This window comes from Phocoena phocoena, chromosome 4, assembly GCF_963924675.1.
Source record: "Phocoena phocoena chromosome 4, mPhoPho1.1, whole genome shotgun sequence".
Lineage (NCBI taxonomy): Eukaryota > Metazoa > Chordata > Mammalia > Artiodactyla > Phocoenidae > Phocoena > Phocoena phocoena.
The window spans coordinates 24458589-24480012 of NC_089222.1; the positions used below are offsets into that span (position 1 = coordinate 24458589).

The window sequence follows — 21424 nt, forward strand, 5'->3', positions numbered from 1 at the left end:
AAATGTCCATCATCAATGAACAAATGTAGACAAAATGTGGTATATCCATACAATGTTATATAATTGGGCAATAAAAAGGAATGAAGTACTAATATATGCCACAACATGTAATTTTTATGTGTGTGGAGACAGGATGGCAGGGACAGTGGATCTGGAGGGTTGAGAAGGTTCCACTGGCCCAGGTGCTCCTTGGAGAGTTTTCATTTCATTGCCCTCAGTGCCTCCCCTGCCAATTCCTTCTTGCTTTTTAATACCTGCCAACTCTGAGCCTGGGGCCTCTCCATGTCAGTGCAGGCAAGAGCAGCTTCCAAATCTGACTTCTCCCATGCGTATTTTGGGATGTGGATTTCTCTACTTTCACTTGTCATCATTATAATCACACCAGCTTTCACCTTCAAGTCCTTGGAAAATCTACATCTCTATCATGTTTTACGGCAATTTAAGAGATTTATTTTTTATTATTTTTTTACACAAAAAATTTTATTACAATCTTAGGGGCTGGGGATTAAAAATGGGTGTTCAGCCCATCATCTCAAACTGGAAGCTCCCTATCTAAATCTTTTTGTTTTGTTGTGGTTTTTTTTGGCGGTACGCGGGCCTCTCACTATTGTGGCCTCTCCCGTTGCGGAGCACAGGCTCCGGACGCGCAGGCTCAGCGGCCATGGCTCACGGGCCCAGCCACTCCGCGGCATGTGGGATCTTCCCGGACCGGGGCACGAACCCACGTCCCCTGCATCAGCAGGCGGACTCTCAACCCCTGCGCCACCAGGGAAGCCCTCTAAACCTTAAAATAAGTAGAGTTTACACATTTTCCTAAAACCTGAGCTCTCTGAAACACCAAGACCCTCTTTCCAAATAACACCAAAATTTGGCCACAGGATGTACACACTATCATCTCTATTAGTCCCTAAATCAAAAAAAAAAAAAAGAACCAGTAGGAAGCATTCCTTGCCAAATAAAACCAAATTGAAAACTTTTTTTTTTTTTTTTTTTTTTTTTTTTTTAATGCGTTACGCGGACCTCTCACTGTTGTGGCCTCTCCCGTTGCGGAGGACAGGCTCCGGACGCGCAGGCTCAGCGGCCATGGCTCACGGGCCCAGCCGCTCCGCGGCATGTGGGATCTTCCCAGACCGGGGCACGAACCCGTGTCCCCTGCATCGGCAGGCGGACTCTCAACCACTGCGCCACCAGGGAAGCCCGAAAACTTTTTTAATATTTAAGAAAATAAAACTACTAATACAGCACAGTTTGAAAAGCATGCTGTATTTTATTTCATCTGAAGTATTCATAATTTCATATTCATAAGAAGTATTTATAAGAATTACTCCCAAGGAATAAAAAGTATTTATTTTTCCAGGCACTTAACTAGAATCCACAATCACTGTCTTTTTATATTTTCCCATAATAATTTATATTTATTTACAAAAGTAATATAAAACTCAAATTTGTAGTATAACAGTATACCTCCAGGTATAAGTTATAATAAATGTATTCCATTTACATAAGAAATTATATAAAATATACAATAAAAACCTCATTTCCCATTCAAATAAGTTAACTAGAATGTTTAAATCAGCAAAATAATTTAGTAATTTAGTAAAATAATTTAGGAAAAAACCCCCAAACCCCACTTTCCTGTACATATGTATTCATTGTGTGTGTGTTGGGGGGGATTGTTGAATGGGAAATAAATGGTGATCACTTACAGATCTTCACTGTCTCCCCACCCTGGGTTATGTCATCCAGGCCTGTGACGAATTACAAGCTGATGATACTACTTATACACTAATGATATGATCACTTAGATAACTAATAAACTTATCAAACTTCATATGTCCAAAACAAGACTCAATTCCTCCCCAAACCTACTCCTAACTACAGTAAGTCTAAATGGCATCAATATTCACCCAGCTCTCACTGCAAAAAAACAGGAGCCATCTTTTATTTCTCTCTTCCCTTCATCCAATCTGTCAATTTGTCTATTTCCAAAATTTATCCATTTTTTTCTTCCATCTCCACTGCCAGGCCAGTGCGCCCTGCAACAGCCTTCAAACTGATTTCCCTGCTTCTGTTCTTGTCTTCTCAGAGTCCATTTCCCCCTCAGCAGTCAGTGCAAATTAGATCATGTCACTTCCCTACTTAAAACCCTGTTTAGAATAAAAACCAGATTCTCTACCATGACCTACAAGGCTTTTCGTGTTCTGACTCTTGCCTGCCTCTCCATCCTCATCCCACATCACTCTTTGACTTTCTCACTCTCTCCAAGCCACTGTGCTTCCCCAAATACAACAACCTCGCTCCTCACGTAGAAGCTCTGCATTTGCCATTCCTTCTGCCTAGAACCCCTGACTCCCTGAGGGTATTTACATGCCTGTCTTCCTTGCATTCAAATGTCACCCCCTTAGAAAGGCCTTTCTAAGGTAGCCACCATCCTTCCAATACTCTACAAATCGTCCTTCTTAAGTTTTCTACATACCACCTATCACAATCTAAAATTATCTTATTTTGTTTATTGCTCCCCCATCCCAAATATAAGCTCTTTAACGGGCAGAGACTTATCTATCTTGTTTAATATTCTTGCCAATGCCTAGAACATACCAACATTTATCACATCAAAATATTGGTTGGCGCAGTGGTTAAGAATCTGCCTGCCAATGCCGGGGACACAGGTTCGAGCTCTGGTCCGGGAAGATTCCACATGCCGCGGAGCAAGTAAGCCCGTGCGCCACAACTACTCAGCCTGTGCTCTAGAGCCCGCGAGCCACTACTACTGAGCCCGTGTGCCACAACTACTGAAGCCTGCATGCCTAGAGCCCATGCTCTGCAACAAGCGAAGCCATCATAATGAGAAGCCTGCACACCGCAACAAAGAGTAGCCCCTGCTAGCCACAACTAGAGAAAGCCCGCACGTGGCAACAGAGACCCAACACAGCCAAAACTAACTAAATAAATAAATTTAAAAACAATTGTTGAACAAACAACTTCATAAACATCACTGAAGCAGTACAGATATTATATTGATTTTTATTAGCTTATTATAGTTTAAATTATATCAGTTATTAGTTTATTCTAAATAAAAGGGTTTTAACTGTATTCCAACAGAATTTTTAAAAAAAGGTCTTAAGATTACATGAGCACAAAGGAACAGTGAAACACCACTGTGCTAAATCCCAGTCATTTAAGACAGGAATACAGTAAAACATATGCAGGCTATTGCCATTGCCCATCACACATCCAGGACCTTCTTTCCACCCAAGAGATCCCAAATAGGTCCCCCTTCCCTATTTGGAAGAGATGCATTTAGAAGACACCACCATATTCTGTCCAAAGGGAGAAAGAGAAAGTGAGCAAACATCTTTCAGGATCAAAACCCCCGGCAAGAGCAGAAAGGGGGCTTTCGCAGCTCCTTCCACAAGCTCTTTGCAAACAAGTCCAGTGGATCAGAACACAGGGAAAAAAACCAATGAGAATACATCAATGGATCTTTAACCAACAAAAAATTTCTTCAGAAACTGACTTGCTCTCGCAAATGAACCTGACGAAGGAATAGCTGTGTAAAACATACTTAAGGTTGTACTGTCAAGTGTAAGATGAGGATAAAACGGTGGTATTTATCTATGTGGGACTATGTGTGTGTGTGTTTTATCTCTCTCTCTCTCTCTCTCTTTCACTCTCTCTCTCTCCTTCACTCTCTCTCTCTCCATATCCCTGAGGAACAGTAATAAAAATAATTACATATGATACTAAATCAACATATAAGACATTAAAGAGATGAAGAAGATTACTTTGGGTTGAGAGCTGGCTTTTTGAAGCTCAGCACTTGGGAAAAGGGAACAGAAGACTTTTCTCAACATTACAGAAAAACACATAAATTTGGAGGAAAATAACATTTGTAAGGTCAACAACAACAAAAGAAAACCACACGTAGTAATTTTTGTGGCTTGATTAGGGAGAGGGAATGGGATTCATTATAGAAAAGTTATATTAAAGAATAAAAAGAGAATAATAAAAAGCACTAGGAAAAAAGGCCACTGAACCAAATGCAGAAAGGGAAAGTCGAATCAGTGGCTATACCAATGAGTTTAATCTGGTGCTTTTATATGTGCTCTTTAGAGGTTTCTCTCTTATAAAGAATAAAAAGAACCTTGTTTTTTATATTATTTGCAATACATAGGTGCCACCAATCATAACTAATGAATAGTTCCATTTTAAGGCCTTAAATAGTGCTAAATATATGGTTAAAAAAACTTGTGCTGGGCTTCCCTGGTGGCGCAGTGGTTGAGAGTCCACCTGCCGATGCAGGGGACACAGGTTCGTGCCCCGGTCCGGGAAGATCCCACATGCCGCGGAGCGGCTGGACCCGTGAGCCATGGCCGCTGAGCCTGCGCGTCCGGAGCCTGTGCTCCGCAACGGGAGAGGCCACAGCAGTGAGAGGCCCACGTACCGCAAAAAAAAAAAAAAAAAAGTGTGCTGCTGCCCTTTCCAAGGATATACATGAAGAAAAACCAGTATGAGCCAGAATTTCCATTAGAGAAAAAAGACCATCTCGCCATATATGTCTATATGATATAGCAGTTCCTCAGACATGATTTTATCTGTTCAAAACAGTTAAGATGTGAGAAGTAAACTACAAAGGCCACCAAGGAACTAAAGCAGAGCTAGTGTCAATGTAAGAAAACACACATTCTTTTATACAGCCCCAAGGTCCTCATTCAGAACCTATTCACTTTTATTTTAGACTGAATTCTAACACATCTGGCCAAGTAGTTTCTCAGTGCACAGCAAATCAGAGAAAGCAACTAGAAACTGGAGAAACAGAAAACTATTGTATTGAAAGCAGACGACCTAACAGGAGAAAAGAGATGAAAACACAATTGACAAAAGCAATTCCAAAATCTCAGAATCAAAAGTAAATTTTAAAAAGCATTGATGACAAGGTTTTATCTAAAATAGTAACTATCTTACAGAACTCAACAGCCTCTGAGATTACGTGTCTTGTTTTAACGTAGTGTGACATTAATACGATATTCAGTAGAGTGGCTTTTGTGGAACACTGAACTTAAGTTCAAATAACGACCCTAAAGTGACAGTTTTCAATCCTGGAGTTTCTGACTTAGTAGGCAATTGCAGTTTATTCAACAGACCACAGGTGATTCTGATGCACACCAAGATCTGAGAACCACTGTCCTAATAGTCTAAGGAAAGGTTATATTACACTGGATGTCTTAAGAAAAAAGTGAGATGTAATGTACAACATGATAGAGTAACGCTGATGCATGTTATATATGAAAGTTATTAAGGGTAAATCCTAAGAGTTCTCATTACGGGAAAAACATTTTTATTTCTTTAATTTTATACCTATTTGAGATGGTAGATGTTCACTACACTTACTGTGATAGTCGCTTCATGATGTATGTAAATCAAGTCATTATGCTGTATACCTTAAACTTACACAGTGCTGTGTGTCAATTATATCTCAATAAGGCTGGAAGGAAAAAAATGAAGTGAGAATTTACTATGACCTTTAAATGTGTTCAATGAAACTTGTTTTTAAAAAGTTTGTGTATTTGGGGGTAATGGGGAGTATTCACTTTGGCAAAACACTTCAACTCCCAAAAGGAGGGAGGGGGCTAAATGGCATACTGCCAACAGACAGTCTACTCACAGAATAGTATCTTTTGAAACCGCACAAATACAATAAATTTATGTAATGATGAATGAAGGAGAATACTCAGTGTGGAATGAAATAATGGTAGAAACTCAACAAAGTTAAAGTTATATGAAGAAAAACATCTCATTAGAGTCTGGGTACCAAACCCCTCTCTATGCAGTAGCATCTCCTAAACAAAATAGTTAAACTTATACTCACCTTTCTGAAAAATCAGAGTCTATAAATTCTCTAGCCCGTTTTCTATCACTGAAAAGAAAAAAAGATACCATAAAAAGAACACGCATAAAGAACTTTATTTCATGAATAGTTTATAGTTTATTGTAACTTGTCTAATTCCACATGGAAAATATCCAAACACAAAAGTAACAAATATAAAAGATATGTACATGAAATAAAAACTTAAATTTTATCACTGGACAAAGAAATCGCAACATGATAGCCATAGTCTGAAATGAACTCAATGAATCTTTAGGGAGGAAAATACTGCAGATTTATGGAGGAGAAGGCATAGAAAAGTTTTATTTGCTCTGGGAGAAATGACTATAAAAACATTAGATAATCAGACTACCCCCAGCATAAAGCACAGCTGGTGCTGAAAACAGCCAAACTCTGGTCATCTCCAAAGTAGGCCAACACTACTGGCACAGGCTTGGCTTTCATTAAATTATCTCTCAAGGCTATGAAAAAATCCAAGATTTTTAGATCTTAGATCTACATGAGAAATGTTGTTAACGACTGAATAAAGGCAAAGGAATTACAGGTGACTCTGTCACTTCATCTTATTTGATAATGGAAAAGACATTATGTATACACATGAAACTCTTCTGTCTCCGTCTGTGTGTATGGCTTAAAGCACTTTGCCAGGATTGTTATTTCGTTCATTTCCTTAATATCCTTGAAGCAAGGAGATTCTTACTCAACCAAGATTTACTGTCTGTTTGCTAGAACTCACAACTGTAAGTCAATGATAGAACCACCAGTGTGGCATGCCACCTTGGAAATAACTTCTAAAGTGACAAACTAAAACCGAATCATTTATTTTACTACTTCTTTTCTGTTATGGAAGGATGAGATGCTAAAATGATAAGGAGTGGAGAAAGGTTGAATGAAGGTATTTTACAGGTAAAGAAACATAGAGATTTGATACTAAAAGTGGCAAATGAGTAACAAAGAAGGGATACCGATTTAATTGCCCAGTGTTTAAAGGAACGAAGATAAAACTCAATGAAAGTTTTAATATCTTTGGGCTCTTTTTCCTAGTTCCTTTTCTGGTTTTAAAGGAAATAAACATGCTGGTTTTAAGGGGAAATTCTGAGTACACACACACGTATATATAAAACTCCTTTCTAATGTTTGTCAAAACAATATAAAATGCAGTTTTTACATCTCCAAAGTGGCTAAATGTCACAATCGTAAAAAGTAGTCTTCTTTCACAGTTGAAGAAAGAAGATTCAGTTACAAGTTATTGTTCTATTTTTCTGTTTAATAATGGTTGCTCCAGGGATTTCCTTGGTGGTCCAGTGGTTAGGTCTCCACGCTTCCACTGCAGGGGGCACAGGTTCAATCCCTGGTTGGGGAAGTAAGATCCTGCATGCTGTGGTGGTGCAGGCTAATTAATTAATTAATTAATTAAAATAAAATTTTAAAAAATGGTTGCTCCAGAGCTGATTTATATCTAGGATATAAAGTGAAATAAAATAGGTGAGGGCTTCCCTGGTGACTCAAGTGGTTGAGAGTCCACCTGCCAATGCAGGGGACACGGGTTTGTGCCCCGGTCCGGGAAGATCCCGCATGCCACAGAGCGGCTGGGCCCATGAGCCATCGCCGCTGAGCCTGCATTTCCGGAGCCTGTGCTCCACAACGGGAGAGGCCACAACAGTGAGAGGCCCGCATACCACAAAAAAAATAAATAAATAAATAAATAAAATAAAATAAAATAGGTGATTTTAAAGGAAACATATGAGTTTTTAAGAACATAAAACAAGAACAGAAGACAAGATAGTGAGAAAAAAAGATCAGAACTTAAAAAAAAAAAGGTTTTTAAAAATGGTAATTTGCAGTACCACTCTTACCCAGGGACCCAGCCAGTAGCTTCTGCTATGTGTGTCTGAGTAACCATTGCTGGTGCAGGGGTATATGGACTCCCAATCAGAACACTTCCTGAACTGGTTAGTCTCTGTGGTGTACTTATAATCTGTAAAGTCAGGACAAAGAAAAAAATATTCTTAGTTATTAAGGAAAACCTACAGGCAGAAAATAATGGTGAATGCTAACCTATACACAAGGAGTAGACCTTACTGTCTAAAATGTACTTAATATCAATCATCTAAATATAAGCAATACCTCTGATACATTTATATTCTACGATCTTAAAGCACAAGTATCCTGAATACTGATATGAAGTCACAATGTAGATTTCAGCAAGTGAACAGCAATTGGGAGGGATTAAGTTGGCAACTGACGACATTTTAAAAATCAGAAAAATGAGAAGCTTTCTTTGAAATTATGGAAACTAATCTCAGTTGAACTCTATTTACTAGAACTGGGGTAACAGCAAATTAATTCTTCACAGTCCGAAACATATACAAAGACATAATACAATTTGGATTCTTATACAGATACAATTTTACCTGTTTTTTTAAGAGCATTTCCTCATGTCATTAAATATTCTTCAAAGACATTTTAAAGACCATAAAACACTCTGTCATGTGGATTAATTATCTCCTATTATTAGATTTTTATGAATATTCAAATATTATAAATAATGCTGTGATAAACATTTCTATAAAGTGATACTGGCTTTAATTTCTAACGGATAGACTCCAGAAAGGGAATTAATAGAACTAAGGATATGGACTTTTTTAAAAAAATTTATTTATTTTGGGGACTTCCCTGGTGGCGCAGTGGTTAAGAATCTGCCTGCCAATGCAGGGGACATGGGTTCGAGCCCTAGTCCGGGAAGATCCCACATACCACGGAGCAACTAAGCCCGTGTGCCACAGCTACTGAGCCTGCGCTCTAGAGCCCGTGCTCCACAACAAGAGAAGCCATGGCAATGAGAAGCACGCACGCTGCAACGAAGAGTAGCCCCAGCTCACCGCAACTAGAGAAAGCCCGTGCGTAGCAATGAAGACCCAACACAACCAAAAATAAATATTTATTTTATTGTTTTTATATATTTTTTGTTTTCTATTTTATTGATTTTCACTTTTTATTATTTGTTTATTTGGGGTTTAATTTGCTCTTTTTTAAAAATTAATTTATTTTTGGCTGCGTTGGGTCTTCATCGCTGCGCACAGGCTTTCTCTAGTCGCAGTGAGCGGGGGCTACTCTTCCTTGCTGTGCACAGGCTTCTCTTGTTGTGGAGCACGGGCTCTAGGCGCACGGGCTTCAGTAGTTGTGGTGCGCAGGCTCTGGAGCGCAGGCTCAGTAGTCGTGGTGCACGGGCTTAGCTGCTCCATGGCATGTGGGATCGTCCCGGACCAGGGATCGAACCTGTGTCCCCTGCATTGGCAGGCAGATTCTTGACCACTGCACCACCAGGGAAGTCCAAAGATGTGGACTTGTAAAAAACGTTTCTTGATCTGTGTTGCCAAATTGCTTTCCAGGTCTTACAGTTTTCATTGGTGAAAAAAATTTGGTACCCTAAGTATTTTCATAAATAAATAAGTAAATAAATAAATAAATAGAATAAAGGCATGCTCCAGAGAATGGGGGTATTAATGGGGCTAGGGAGATGTTACTACATACAAATGCTTAGGAAATGCTTTTAATATGTTAATTCTATAGTTCAAAGAAAACAAAACACAACAAATACTGACAGACGTCTGGGGAGTTCTGATTCTCATAATATGCCAAGGATTATTAAAGAGGGCATTCAGAAGTCTGCCTCGTGAGAAAATATGAACACTAGACAAGGTGTTTGTACCTCCTAGCCCTGCACATATTCCACACCACCTCCTCACTTCCATTTCAATGCACGATCTTTAAAGGTAGAGAGTGTCTGCGGAGCCTACCATAGTGCTAGGGGACTCTCATAGGAAAGAATCAATAAATATTTATTGAACTGAGACAGAAGGCCCAGCTTTTAAAATGATGGAAAAGAGTAGCTTCTTTGTTCATTGATATGCTAGAAAGGATTATATAAAATCCTGTAAGAAAAGGGCATAGTTCTCACCAATCACCGCACCACACACTCAGACGTTCTCTATCATGCTTACCCTGAGTGTGAGAGCTTGAGAGGGAAATTTTGAGCGTTTGATCAGTCTCTGGTCTACTCTATTCCTAGAACAGGAGTCTCCAGAAAAGCAACTTATCTAAGCATTCTGATTTACCCGTGAAACAGACTGCATTACTTGTGCAGTATTATTACTAAGGAGTTTTTTATTTATCTGTTATTAGGACCCTACAGGCTTGGTTTTACCTGATTTAAAGGGCTTTGTAGGAAAAAAAGAAGACGAAGAAAGGAGGAAGGGAAATAGGACATAGAGAAAAGCTGGTTATCTTTATTGAGAATGACTTTGGAAATAAATTGTTATGTTCTACTCTATTTTTCTTCCTTAATGTCAGATTGTCAGCTGCTCTTCTTTCCTCATCTGAGAGTGATGAGCAATACTGGGAAGTCCTTAACAAACATTTCATGAACGAACGAACTGGTGGGATGCTCGACTTGAACTGGAACCACAAGTTAGAAATCCTTATGAGACGCACTGCGTTCTTAAACTAGGACAGTGACAGTGACTGAGCCTCAAGAAACAAAACCAAAGGGAAGTCAACGAACACAGGAAAATTAGTTCATATAGGTGACAAGTCACATATGCTCTATAAAACTGAACCTTAATTTTGAAATCCCAAATTAAAATAGTATTCAGTCAATCTGATAAGGAAAATGAACATTTATTTTAAATTTAAGTCTTCCCCGCCTCCCCACAAAAAAACCAGACATCCTTAACTTCAACGTAACCATGCGGTTTCTTTGACAATAGATTACAGTTAGCCATAAATCAAATCGCAACTGAACCTCGTTCTGAAGATTTTCTACCTTCAATCAAGATACCTTATGTACTACTGCCATCTACAGTAAGAAAAGCCAAGAGAGCATCTATACTCTGAAAAGAAAGAATCTATATAACTATAAAGTGTTCTATTAAAGGATTTCATTATTTGACAAAATTTTCATTTTCACTGTAAGAAACATGCAATTTTTAACCATGTTAAAATAATCGTGAGATTATCTTATATAAAAAACCAGATACCTTTTTTTTTCTTTTTAAACTTTTTATTTTGTATTGGAATAAAGCTGATCAACAATGTTGTGATAGTTTCAGGTGAACAGCAAAGGGACTCAGCCATGCATATACATGTACCCATTCTCCCCCAAACTCCCCTCCCATAAAACCAGATACCTTTAAGAAAAGAGCAAGTATCCCAAAGTGAAACAGTTACTGCTAAACTAGCTTCTAGAAACACAGAGAACAACTTTTTCTTGAGGCCTTCTGAAATTTCTAGCTACCATGAAGATGTGGCTTCCAAAGGGACATGTAAAATTTAAAGGGCAAGTCGAGAAAGACAACTGTAAGAAGGAAACAGGTGAGGTTTCATTTAAGAATTTTCTAACAAAAAATTTTTTTAGATCATGGATGAGAGATTGAATGTGAGGGAACAACATTCAAAAGAGACAAGCGAGAGGAGAGAGAGCGGCTCTCGCTGGGGTTCCACGATATATTAGGAAATCAAAAAGAAAACTCTGATTCCTGCCTAGGGACTAAAAACTACAAAAAGCTCCTCAGAATTCGGAAGACAAATGAAGGTCTTGGGCTGGCCCGTTTCAAAGGAGAGGCCGAAATCTCTCTGTCTGACCTTTGCTTTGCTGATTCTGAGGTTTGCAGTAATTGGGTACGTCCTATACAGGACTACTTACCACTGTCAGAACTGAAGTGTGTAAAGGCTTACATGTACATTAGTTCAAACTGACAATGGGAAGAACAATTATGTTTCTAAAAGAGGAATTCAAACTTCAGCCATAGCAGCATCACTGAAATACCAAGAGGAAACAGTCTTTCAAAATAGAAGAGTACTGTAAGAGTCGAAGTCAAGAAAGTTCACATCTGTTTGTTTAATTTTGATGTTTATATAAACCACATGTCAAAACACCCGACTTTCAAGTCAGGTGTATAATCTCATTTGCACCTCCTGTAGTGGCTGGGGAGGGGCAAATGCTTAGCAAACGTTTGAAAATATACCCTGAACTACCTTGAAATGCAGATATTCACCTGAGCTTAAGTTTCTAAGAGGCTTGGAGCTAGATTACATTCTTCTCATAGTTACAGCCATTGTGCAACATCTTTAGCTCGGATTCTGCAGATGATTAACAGTCCTCAAGGGATCAAGAAAAATGTTGTGTCTAGAATGGCTTAAGATCTCAAAGACTTTCTGAAGCCATTCAGAATGTTAAAAGAGACTTTTGTCTAAATAATTGTGCATTTAACATAGGCCACAGTACCGCACATTACAAACAAAATTTATGCTTATTGCTTTATAGATAAGAAGATGTAAACACTGACAATGAAGAGTTACTGTTCAAATGTTTACATACTTTTGCTAATGGTGGGTGAGGCCATTTAAATTAGGTATAGTTTTTAGATTAGCTGCATGCAACTCTGTTTATAAATAAGGCTTTCTTAAAAGTGCTATATACTTTAAGCTCTAGCATAATTAATGGAATACCTTCAGAGAAACAGTTAAATACTTTCCATTTTAATTCATTATTTCTACTGCTAAAGATTAAAATGAACTGGTGAGTTGTTTCTTCCTAAATGTCCTTTCATCAAAGAGTTTCAAATTAGTAGCTCCAAATATAGATTAACTGTTGGGTCATACTCAATTTATATGATATTCAATTTATATGAGATTACACGGTTTAGTGCAGTAAAGGCTATTTTACAAGAAAAAGAAAAAGGAGAACATAAAACATAACAGATTTCAAACCAATTTAATCGAACAACTGAAAACAAGAGAAGCCTCATATAGGGAGCAAAAACCTTAATATTAACACATTCAGAATCCACAGATTCAAGTACGTGAACATTGAACATTGAAGAGTATAACGCCTTTGTTTTTCGTAAGACTAATCAGTTACACTCAGGTAAAAACAAAACTTTAAAAAATAAGTGACTGAGATAAGAAATTAACTGGAATATCTGACCAAGCGTCTTTGGTACAACTCTCCTTTGAGTAAGTCTTGCCTAAGCAAAGTTTCAAGTCCTAAGATATGATGATTTTCTTACCATTTGGGGTCCAACATTCACATTTATTGGTCCTAAGGTTTTCGGTAAAATCTTTGTTGGTGAGTTGGTGCTGGAAACTGGAAATGCAACAAATGAAACGTTACCTGAAATTATATCAAAACACTCGGTTAATGTTCTGCAATATCAAGGCCACCTTCTACCTATCTATGCATCCATGGTCCTAACCAGCTGTGCTTAAGTAATTTATAATTATCTTAATAAGGAAGTTAAGACCAAAGAGCCGTACTGAAAAGCCAACCAACTATTGCTTTGTTGTAGTGAGGACAATTAATTCTGCAGAACAGCACACCTGTAAAATAAATAGTTCAGTCTGTCTGACAACTACCGGACATTGGTTTTTTAGAGGAAAAGTTGGCTTTTTAGAGGAAAGTTGGTTTATCTGACAACTACTGGACATTAAGTTGGTTTTTTAGAGGAAAAAACATTTTGAGAGTTCATAATGCACATCATAGTTTGTATCAGAGTTGAGAATTCCAGTTAGATCTTTATTAGAAATCATAGAACAAAAATAAATGCATGAAGTATAACATGAAATAAAATAAGTATCTGTTAGAATTTCTTTACAGTATAACGTTTTATACTAAATGCTAACATGCTTTCAAAATGTTGAGTTGGCAGTGTTCTGAGATTTTATCACAGTGGAGAAATAAATGATGCCACCTAGTTTCTGATGGTGGAAGCTATGAGATCTGTATAGTGTTTTCAAGTGATTTCAACCATTTAAATTTCAAATTAAGGTAGCAAAATGCCTTCCCCCCAAATGAAAAGCCAACCAATAATTTTCTGAACTACCATGTCAACTACTTAAGTTCTCTGGACAAACTTCAGTTTACCAATGTTCCTCTTAGAAGATAAGAGTGTAATCCAATATAACAAAGTAGATCACACAGGAAGTGCGTGAAAGAGGGTCAATATTGAAACTGTGGGGAAAAAACAACATTTAAGAGCAGGACCAGAAATGCACCTCCTTCTCACTCTCCCTCCCCCTTCCTGAGCTCCCCCAAAGCTTGCCCAACTCCTGAATGCCCTTCTCTTATCTCCTAACTCTCAGTAGGTCTCCTGCAGTAAGGAACTCAGGCCACCAGGCTCTTCTTCCTCAACCTGGGAACTTACCGGCACCCTCACATATTTTTATTTCTCTCTGAGTGGAAGATTCTCATATAAATTACTTCTTTCATGTCTGCTCTGCACTTCCTGTCTTCTCAGGGAACTCACGCATCAATTATTTACTCTGTCTTCTGAGTTTTCAACTACACCACCGGTTCCTTCCCTCAGCGTCTCTCTCTGCCCATCTGCCTTGTATTATTTCCCCTCAAATTCTACATTTCAAAATCAAATTCTTTATCTTTCTCATGCCCACTCAGCAAATCTGCTTCTCCTTCTTGGTATAGACCATCGTGCACCCAGTGACCCGAACCAGAAACCATCAACCCCTCCTTATTCAACCAACTACCACATCCTTCTTGTTACCTTCTTACCCTGGTTCCTTTATATTGCCGGTGCTTGTTTAATCTGGAACTTTATCAAATCTGGTTTGAGAACAGTTACTCTCTAATCCAGAGGTTCACAACCCTGGCTGTGCAATGGAATTATCTAGGAAGCCATAAAAAATGCCAGTGCCTGGGTCTTACCCCCAGAGCTTCTGATATAATTGAACTGGAGTCAACCTGGGCACCAGACTGTTAAAGTTCTCCAGATAGTTCCAAGGTGCAGCCAGTGCTGAGCCCCACTTCCCCGACTGGGTATCCTACCTCAAACAGCTTTCCTACCCCTCTGCACATCTGTGACAAACCAGTCTTTCCATGGATGAAACTGTGCTGGACACTCCCCTATTTAAGGCCTTCAGAGATTCCATGACACTTCCTAAATGCCTCTCAGACTCCTCACATGACACACAAGCTCCCGTTTGGAGATCTCACCCCGCCTCCCTTCCCAGTTTCATCTTCAGCTACTCTGTCCACATGCACCCTAGGCTCCCATCAGATTATATACTTTGCAGTTCCAGGAAGGCCCCAGATCAACCACTCCAGCTTTGATGCACACTCTTCCTTCTGCTGGGAAGTCTCTCTCTACTGGGACAAGGCCTACCTTCCAGCACTTCAAAATGGTTCTCCTTACCATTTTCTGAGAAATCACCATGTTCCAGGGTCTGCTCTAGAGGCTTCCTATATATACATATCTCATTAATGCTTAGGAGAACAGTGAGACATATATTACTGATGACTCCATTTTATACATGAAATTAACACGGAGTGAGGTTAAACAGTCTGTACAAGGTCCCACAGGCAGTAAAGGGCCATAGCTCCACCTCTGAAGCTTCTGCTCTCTGTGTCACCTCCCCCTTATTAGGCGTCTCCAGCCTCTAGGGTCTAGGTCTTGGATGCCCTTCTTCTGGCTTTTCATAAAACCTATTATTATTTACTTGTAATTCTACTATAAGTAGGCTATGTTGTCAGCTTTGTATCCTAGCACCTGGTTTAGTCCCTGGCCCCAAAGAGGTACAGGAAACAATAAAAACTGTTCGATTTGCACAGATTGGAGCTATTACCTTTCCTAATCTGGATGCCATGCTTCCTGTAATGTAGCCTAAATTGTATCTTTTGTTACTTTTTAACAGGTGAAATAAATTTAAACACCAGGTCCTTTGTTTATTGTTTTTAAACATGACTGACCAACTGGTACTAGCAAATAGTGTCCTTTCTCTGTAACTGTGCCACTGATCTTTTATACAACATGCCTCTACGTTATCAAATACGGTTTGATATTTATAACTCAAATACGGTTATTCACCTGTTTAAGAATTCACTTAACTGGAGAATACTAATTTATAATTCCAGAGGGAGGAACAGGTCTGTAATTGATAGACATGTGCCATAAACTCAGTCCTAGACAGGAGGGGAAACACCACCGATCCATGTGAGGAAGAATCCAGCCATGATAAAGTCTGGCTCTCAGATGGTTTTTTTTTTTTTTTTTTTTTTTTTGCGGTACGTGGGCCTCTCACTGTTGTGGCCTCTCCTGTTGCGGAGCACAGGCTCCGGACGCGCAGGCTCAGCGGCCACGGCTCACGGGACCAGCCGCTCCGCGGCATGTGGGATCTTCCCGGACCGGAGCACGAACCCGCATCCCCTGCATCGGCAGGCGGACTCTCAACCACTGCACCACCAGGGAAGTCCTCAGATGGTTTTTTAAAATGACCTTAAGGCTGCTGAATGTTTAAGATGAGATCATCTGTGATACACCATATTAGAAACAAAAGCCAAAAACTTACAAAAAACAGTGAAGCAAGAAACATACAAAAAAAAAAAAAAGATAGTTAAGGTTAGGGAATAACCCTAAATTGAAACTTAACAGTAAAGACAAACTAAGAATATAAAACTTAGGTCAAAAACAGAAACAAGAGGGACTTCCCTGGGTGGAACAGTGGTTAAGAATCCGCCTGCCAATGCAGGGGACACGGGTTCCAGCCCTGGTCTGGGGAGATCCCAAATGCCGCAGAGCGACTAAGTCCGTGCGCCACAGCTACTAAGCCTGCACTCTAGAGGCCACTCTTCACAAGAGAAGCCACCGCAATGAGAAGCCCACGCACTGCAACTGAAGAGTAGCCCCTGCTCGCCACAACTAGAGAAAGCCTGCGCACAGCAACGAAGACCCAACGCAGCCATAAATCAATCAATCAATAAATTAATTTTTAAAAAATTAAATTAAAAAAAGGGCTTCCCTGGTGGTGCAGTAGTTAAGAATCCGCCTGCCAATGCAGGGGACATGGGTTCGAGCCCTGGTCCAGGAAGATCCCACATGCCACAGAGCAACTCAGCCCCGTGCACCACAACTACTGAAGCCTGTGTGCTCTAGAGCCCACGTGCTGCAACTGCTGAGCACGAGTATTGCCCATGCTCTGCAACAAGAGAAGCCACCACGATGACAAGCCTGCGCACTGCAACGAAGGGTAGCCCCCGCTCGCCACAACTAGAGAAAGCCTGCGTGCAGCAACGAAGACCCAACGCAACCAAAAATAAATAAATAAATAAATTTAAATCTTAAAAACAAATAGAAAAACCTCGTTAAAGCCAGATCTGTCATGGCAGTTAGTATCAAAGAATTTAGATGGAACTTAATAAACCTAAAAAATTGATTCTAAAGTGTTTCTGGAAGAGTAAAGACAGAGAACAGCCAAGAAAATTTTGAAAAAAGGAATAATGGGGAAGAGAGGAACTGTAGCCTCGCAGATTTCAGAATTATTACACAGCTAAAGGGACTGAAATCATGTGACACTGGCTAAGATGCAGACAAAGAAATTGACAAAACAGAAGTTAAAGTCCAAAATTTACTTCATTTATACATGAAAATTTTATATATGGTAAATAGCTTTTCAAATGAATGGAGAAAGGGTAGATTACTTAAGAAATGTTGAGACAAGAAACTGTCCATTTGGATAAAAAAAATCTTAGATTTCTCATCTTTCACAAAAATAAATCCCAGAAAGACCAAATGCTTAAATATAAAAATTAAACATTCCAAGCATGTTACAGAATTCAGAAATCTTAAGTGAAAACAGACTGACAGATTTGACTACCTAAAAATAAATATTTTCTAAACAGCAAAAGACCCAATACACTTAAGACAAATCTCAGACTTGGTAAACAAATTTGCACAGGAATAGATGCTTAATTTTAAAAATAAAAAAATCACACACACAAAAAGAAACTTTTTAATGTACCAGATTGGTAAAGATTAAGAAGTCTGATAATGTCCTGAGTTGGTGAAGATGTGGCAAAATGGGTGCATTTAAAAAATATTTAGGGAATTCCCTGGTGGTCCAGTGGTTAGGACTCCCTGCTTCCACTGCAGGGGGGGCACGGGTTCGATCCCTGGTCGGGGAACTAAGATCCCACATGCTGTGCAGTGTGGCCAAAAATTTTAAAAATAAAAACATAAAAGATAAAAAAAATATTTACTTGGCACCTACTGTATGCCAAGTACTAATGCTAAGTGCTACGGATACTCAGGGCAAGTGAACTGTCCACTGCAGTCAAGGGGCTAACACTATTGGAGAGCCTTTCTGGATGGCAGTCCAACAGTGTAATTAGAGAGGAGTTTGAGGATTGTGTGTTAGAGTATAAATTTTTAAGTAAGGGCTTTATAAGCAATTATACACATTTTAAAGGCTCTTTCTACCTCAACAAATAATCTTTCAACTGCCCTCTGCTGCCTAAGGGGCAAGGTGATCCCTGGCCTCTGCAACAACGTCTCAGTTAATAATGGGTATACCCTCTGACCGGCAATTCCTCCGCAGGATGTGTACCCTAATAATCTAAGCAGATGATAACAATTACACATGTCCTAGGACTGCAGCACTGTGGATAAAAGCAAAACCCTGGAAACAATTTAAATGTTTAAACATCTTCGGTACATGCATATGGTGGGATATTATAAAGTCCCTAAAAACATTACAAGTATGTATTGCCATGGAAGAATGTTCCCATTATAAGAGAGGATGATTAAATGGTATGATTCCATTTACCTTAAAAACTACATATACACATAAGTTTACATACGCATAAAGAGTCTGGTAAGATAATAATAGAGGTTAGCTCTGGGTGAGTAGTATGGAGAAGTGTTTTACTTTGTTTTATACTTTATTACTAATAAAGTTTTATGAGCATGCATGCACCTGTTTTATAATGGGAAAAGCTATTGCCATTCTGAAGGAAAAAAAAGACAGTGACAGAGAATCAGCCACAGCTGCTGAAACAAGGTGACGATCTATAAATGAAGTATCTGTGTTTTAGAATTAGCAAAAGGGAAATCTGTTTTAGAAGCGGTTAAAGGGGCTCTGCTGGGATTTCAGTAATTGTAATATCCAGAAACAACAGCCACGTATTTAGACACAGTTTGCTTTCCTTGAATCAACTAGGTTCAGCAGCAGAAATATAATTTTTCGGACTCAACAGGACATTGAAATAGGTTATAAACATCCAGTCTCCTGAAATTTCAGCCACATTAGGAGTAAACCAAACCAAGTCTAAACAATTTTTCTTAAGTACCTGGCCTTAATTCATAGCTCCGTGGCAACAGGGTCCTGACACTGTCCAAAAGCCAATGCCTGACACTTGATCTATTTATTAAAAACAAAACTTTAAAGACCTGCCTGGATTTTGGTGCTGGCAGCTCCCTGAATTAACTAAAATGAGATCGATCACCTAGGAAAGGGGCTAAGAAAAGCTAACACTTACGCCGAACCCTGCACAGGCACAAAATTTCGGCTCAAATTTTATTTCGATCTCTTGAGTAACTGGAATCCTTCTGTTTTGCATTAGAATTGTCCAGACACCAAAGATTTCTTTCACTCATAATCCTTTGGGGGGTTTCAGTTATAGTTAATCACCTTCAATATGTCCAATTAAAATGAAAAATTCAGTCAAATAATTGTGGTTTGTCTACATGAAGCCAACATAAATTATTTTTCACAGTACTAACCTGCTGGGGGAAAGATTATTTTTGGCCTGAATAAGCTTTGGGGAAGATCTTCACCCAAGCCTATATCACATTCTCCCAGAAGAACCTAATTAGTAACTTATTATAGGAAAGAATATGCTTATTTTATGGGTTTCTAAATACCTCAAATCAGAAGTAGTGTATATCCCATGTATACAGGGTCCAAACTTCACTGGACAAGGTAAACTTACAACCCTAAATATAAGTTTAAAAATGACCTACACTGGGCTTCCCTGGTGGTGCAGTGGTTAGGAATCCGCCTGCCAATGCAGGGGACACGGGTTCGAGCCCTGGTCTAGGAAGGTCCCACATGCCGCAGAGCAACTAAGCCTGTGCGCCACAACTACTGAGCCTGCGCTCTAGAGCCCGTGAGCCACAACTACTGAGCCCATGTGCTGCAACTACTGAGCCCGCGTGCCACAACTACTGAGGCCCACGTGCCTAGAGCCTGTGCTGCATGGCAGGAGAAGCCACTGCATTAATAAGCCCGCGCACCACAACAAAGAGTGGCCCCCACTCACTGCAACTAGAGAAAGCCTGCGCACAGCAACGAAGACCCAACGCAGCCAAAAATAAATAAATAAAATAAATTTATTTGAAAAAAAAATGACCTACATTGTGGTGGTGTATGTATGTGTTTGTCAAACTCGGAGAACTCTAGGCTAAAAAGGGTTAATTCTACTATATACATGTAAAATATACCTTAATTTAAAAAATGGGAAAAAGTGACCTAGGCAACTTCATTATTTATTAGCAAGAAGCTAATTACAGATTATACAATCCTCTTGCTTTTCCTCTTCTGTTACCTTCTGCTATCTACTTTTTAAATTTATTTTATAAACAGGTAGTTCATGGATTTGTCTAAATTACATCCCTCCAGCTACCTTCTCTTTTGAAAACTTCCTGTATCATCACAATCTCTCCCCTTCTGCTGGGTCATTCTTACCAGCACATAAACATGCATTTTTTCTTTCATCTTAAAAACAAAACGCAAAACAACTTTTATTAACCATACACAGCTCTCCAGCTACCAACTCTTTTCTGTTGCGCTCTACAGCAAAACTCATAAAATCTGTCAACATCTGCTGTGTCCACTTCTCCACTCTGTTTTCTTTAACCCACTCCCATTCCCGCCCCTCAGCTTCACTGAAACAGCTCTTGCCAAGATCACCTCCACGTTGCTAAATCCAATGGTCAATTCTCAGTTTTCAACTTAACCTTAACCTACCAGCCGTATCTGATACTTTTTAAAAACACACCTTCTGGGTTTCCCTGGTGGCGCAGTCGTTGAGAGTCCGCCTGCCGATGCGAGAGACGCGGGTTCGTGCCCTGGTCCGGGAGGATCCCGCGTGCCGCGGAGCGGCTGGGCCCGTGAGCCATGGCCGCTGAGCCTGCGCGTCCGGAGCCTGTGCTCCGCAGCGGGAGAGGCCACAGCGGTGAGAGGCCCGCGTACCGCAAAAAAAAATAAACAAAAACACACCTTCTTTTCAAACACTCTCCACTTGGCATCCAAACCTCCGTTCTCTCTTGGTTCTCCTCCAAACCCACTGGTTTCTCCTTCTCAGTCTTGGTGGCTGGATCCTCCTCTCTAAAACCATTCGGGAGCCCCTTACATCGGTCCTCCGACTATTCTCTGTCAACTCTTCCTCACTAGGTGGTCTGACAGCTCCCATGTATATTTCTCCAGATTAAACCTCTCGCCCAAACTTCAGATTCATGTATCCAACTGTCATTTCAAATATCTCCATTTTGATGTTTAACAGGCATCTCAAACTTAACATTCTCAAAATATAATTCCTGACTGTTCCCCATCCCACCCAGAAACCTCCTTCTCCCATCTCTCTCTTCATCTCATTAAATGTCAACTCCATTCTTCAACTGTTTAGACCAAAAGAGATCACTGTTGACCTTCTCTTATAGCCTACATACAATCCATTAATAAATCCTA

General features: G+C 39.5%; 1 protein-coding gene across 6 annotated transcripts in view; it reads right to left on the reverse strand.

The window, feature by feature from the left end:
• The window catches only part of TFDP2 (transcription factor Dp-2), a 126566-nt gene that overhangs the window by 36849 nt on the left and 68293 nt on the right, over positions 1-21424 (reverse strand). For 3 of the 6 annotated variants that reach the window (XM_065875744.1, XM_065875743.1, XM_065875742.1), the window contains 3 exons: positions 12958-13061; positions 7744-7865; positions 5870-5917 (listed from right to left, as the gene is read on the reverse strand). In XM_065875744.1, the coding sequence (XP_065731816.1) occupies positions 5870-5917; positions 7744-7865; positions 12958-13061 (274 nt within the window). Of the gene's footprint in view, positions 1-5869; positions 5918-7743; positions 7866-12915; positions 13062-21424 lie in introns of all 6 variants that reach the window. The other 3 variants (XM_065875740.1, XM_065875741.1, XM_065875745.1) reach the window with 3 other exon arrangements.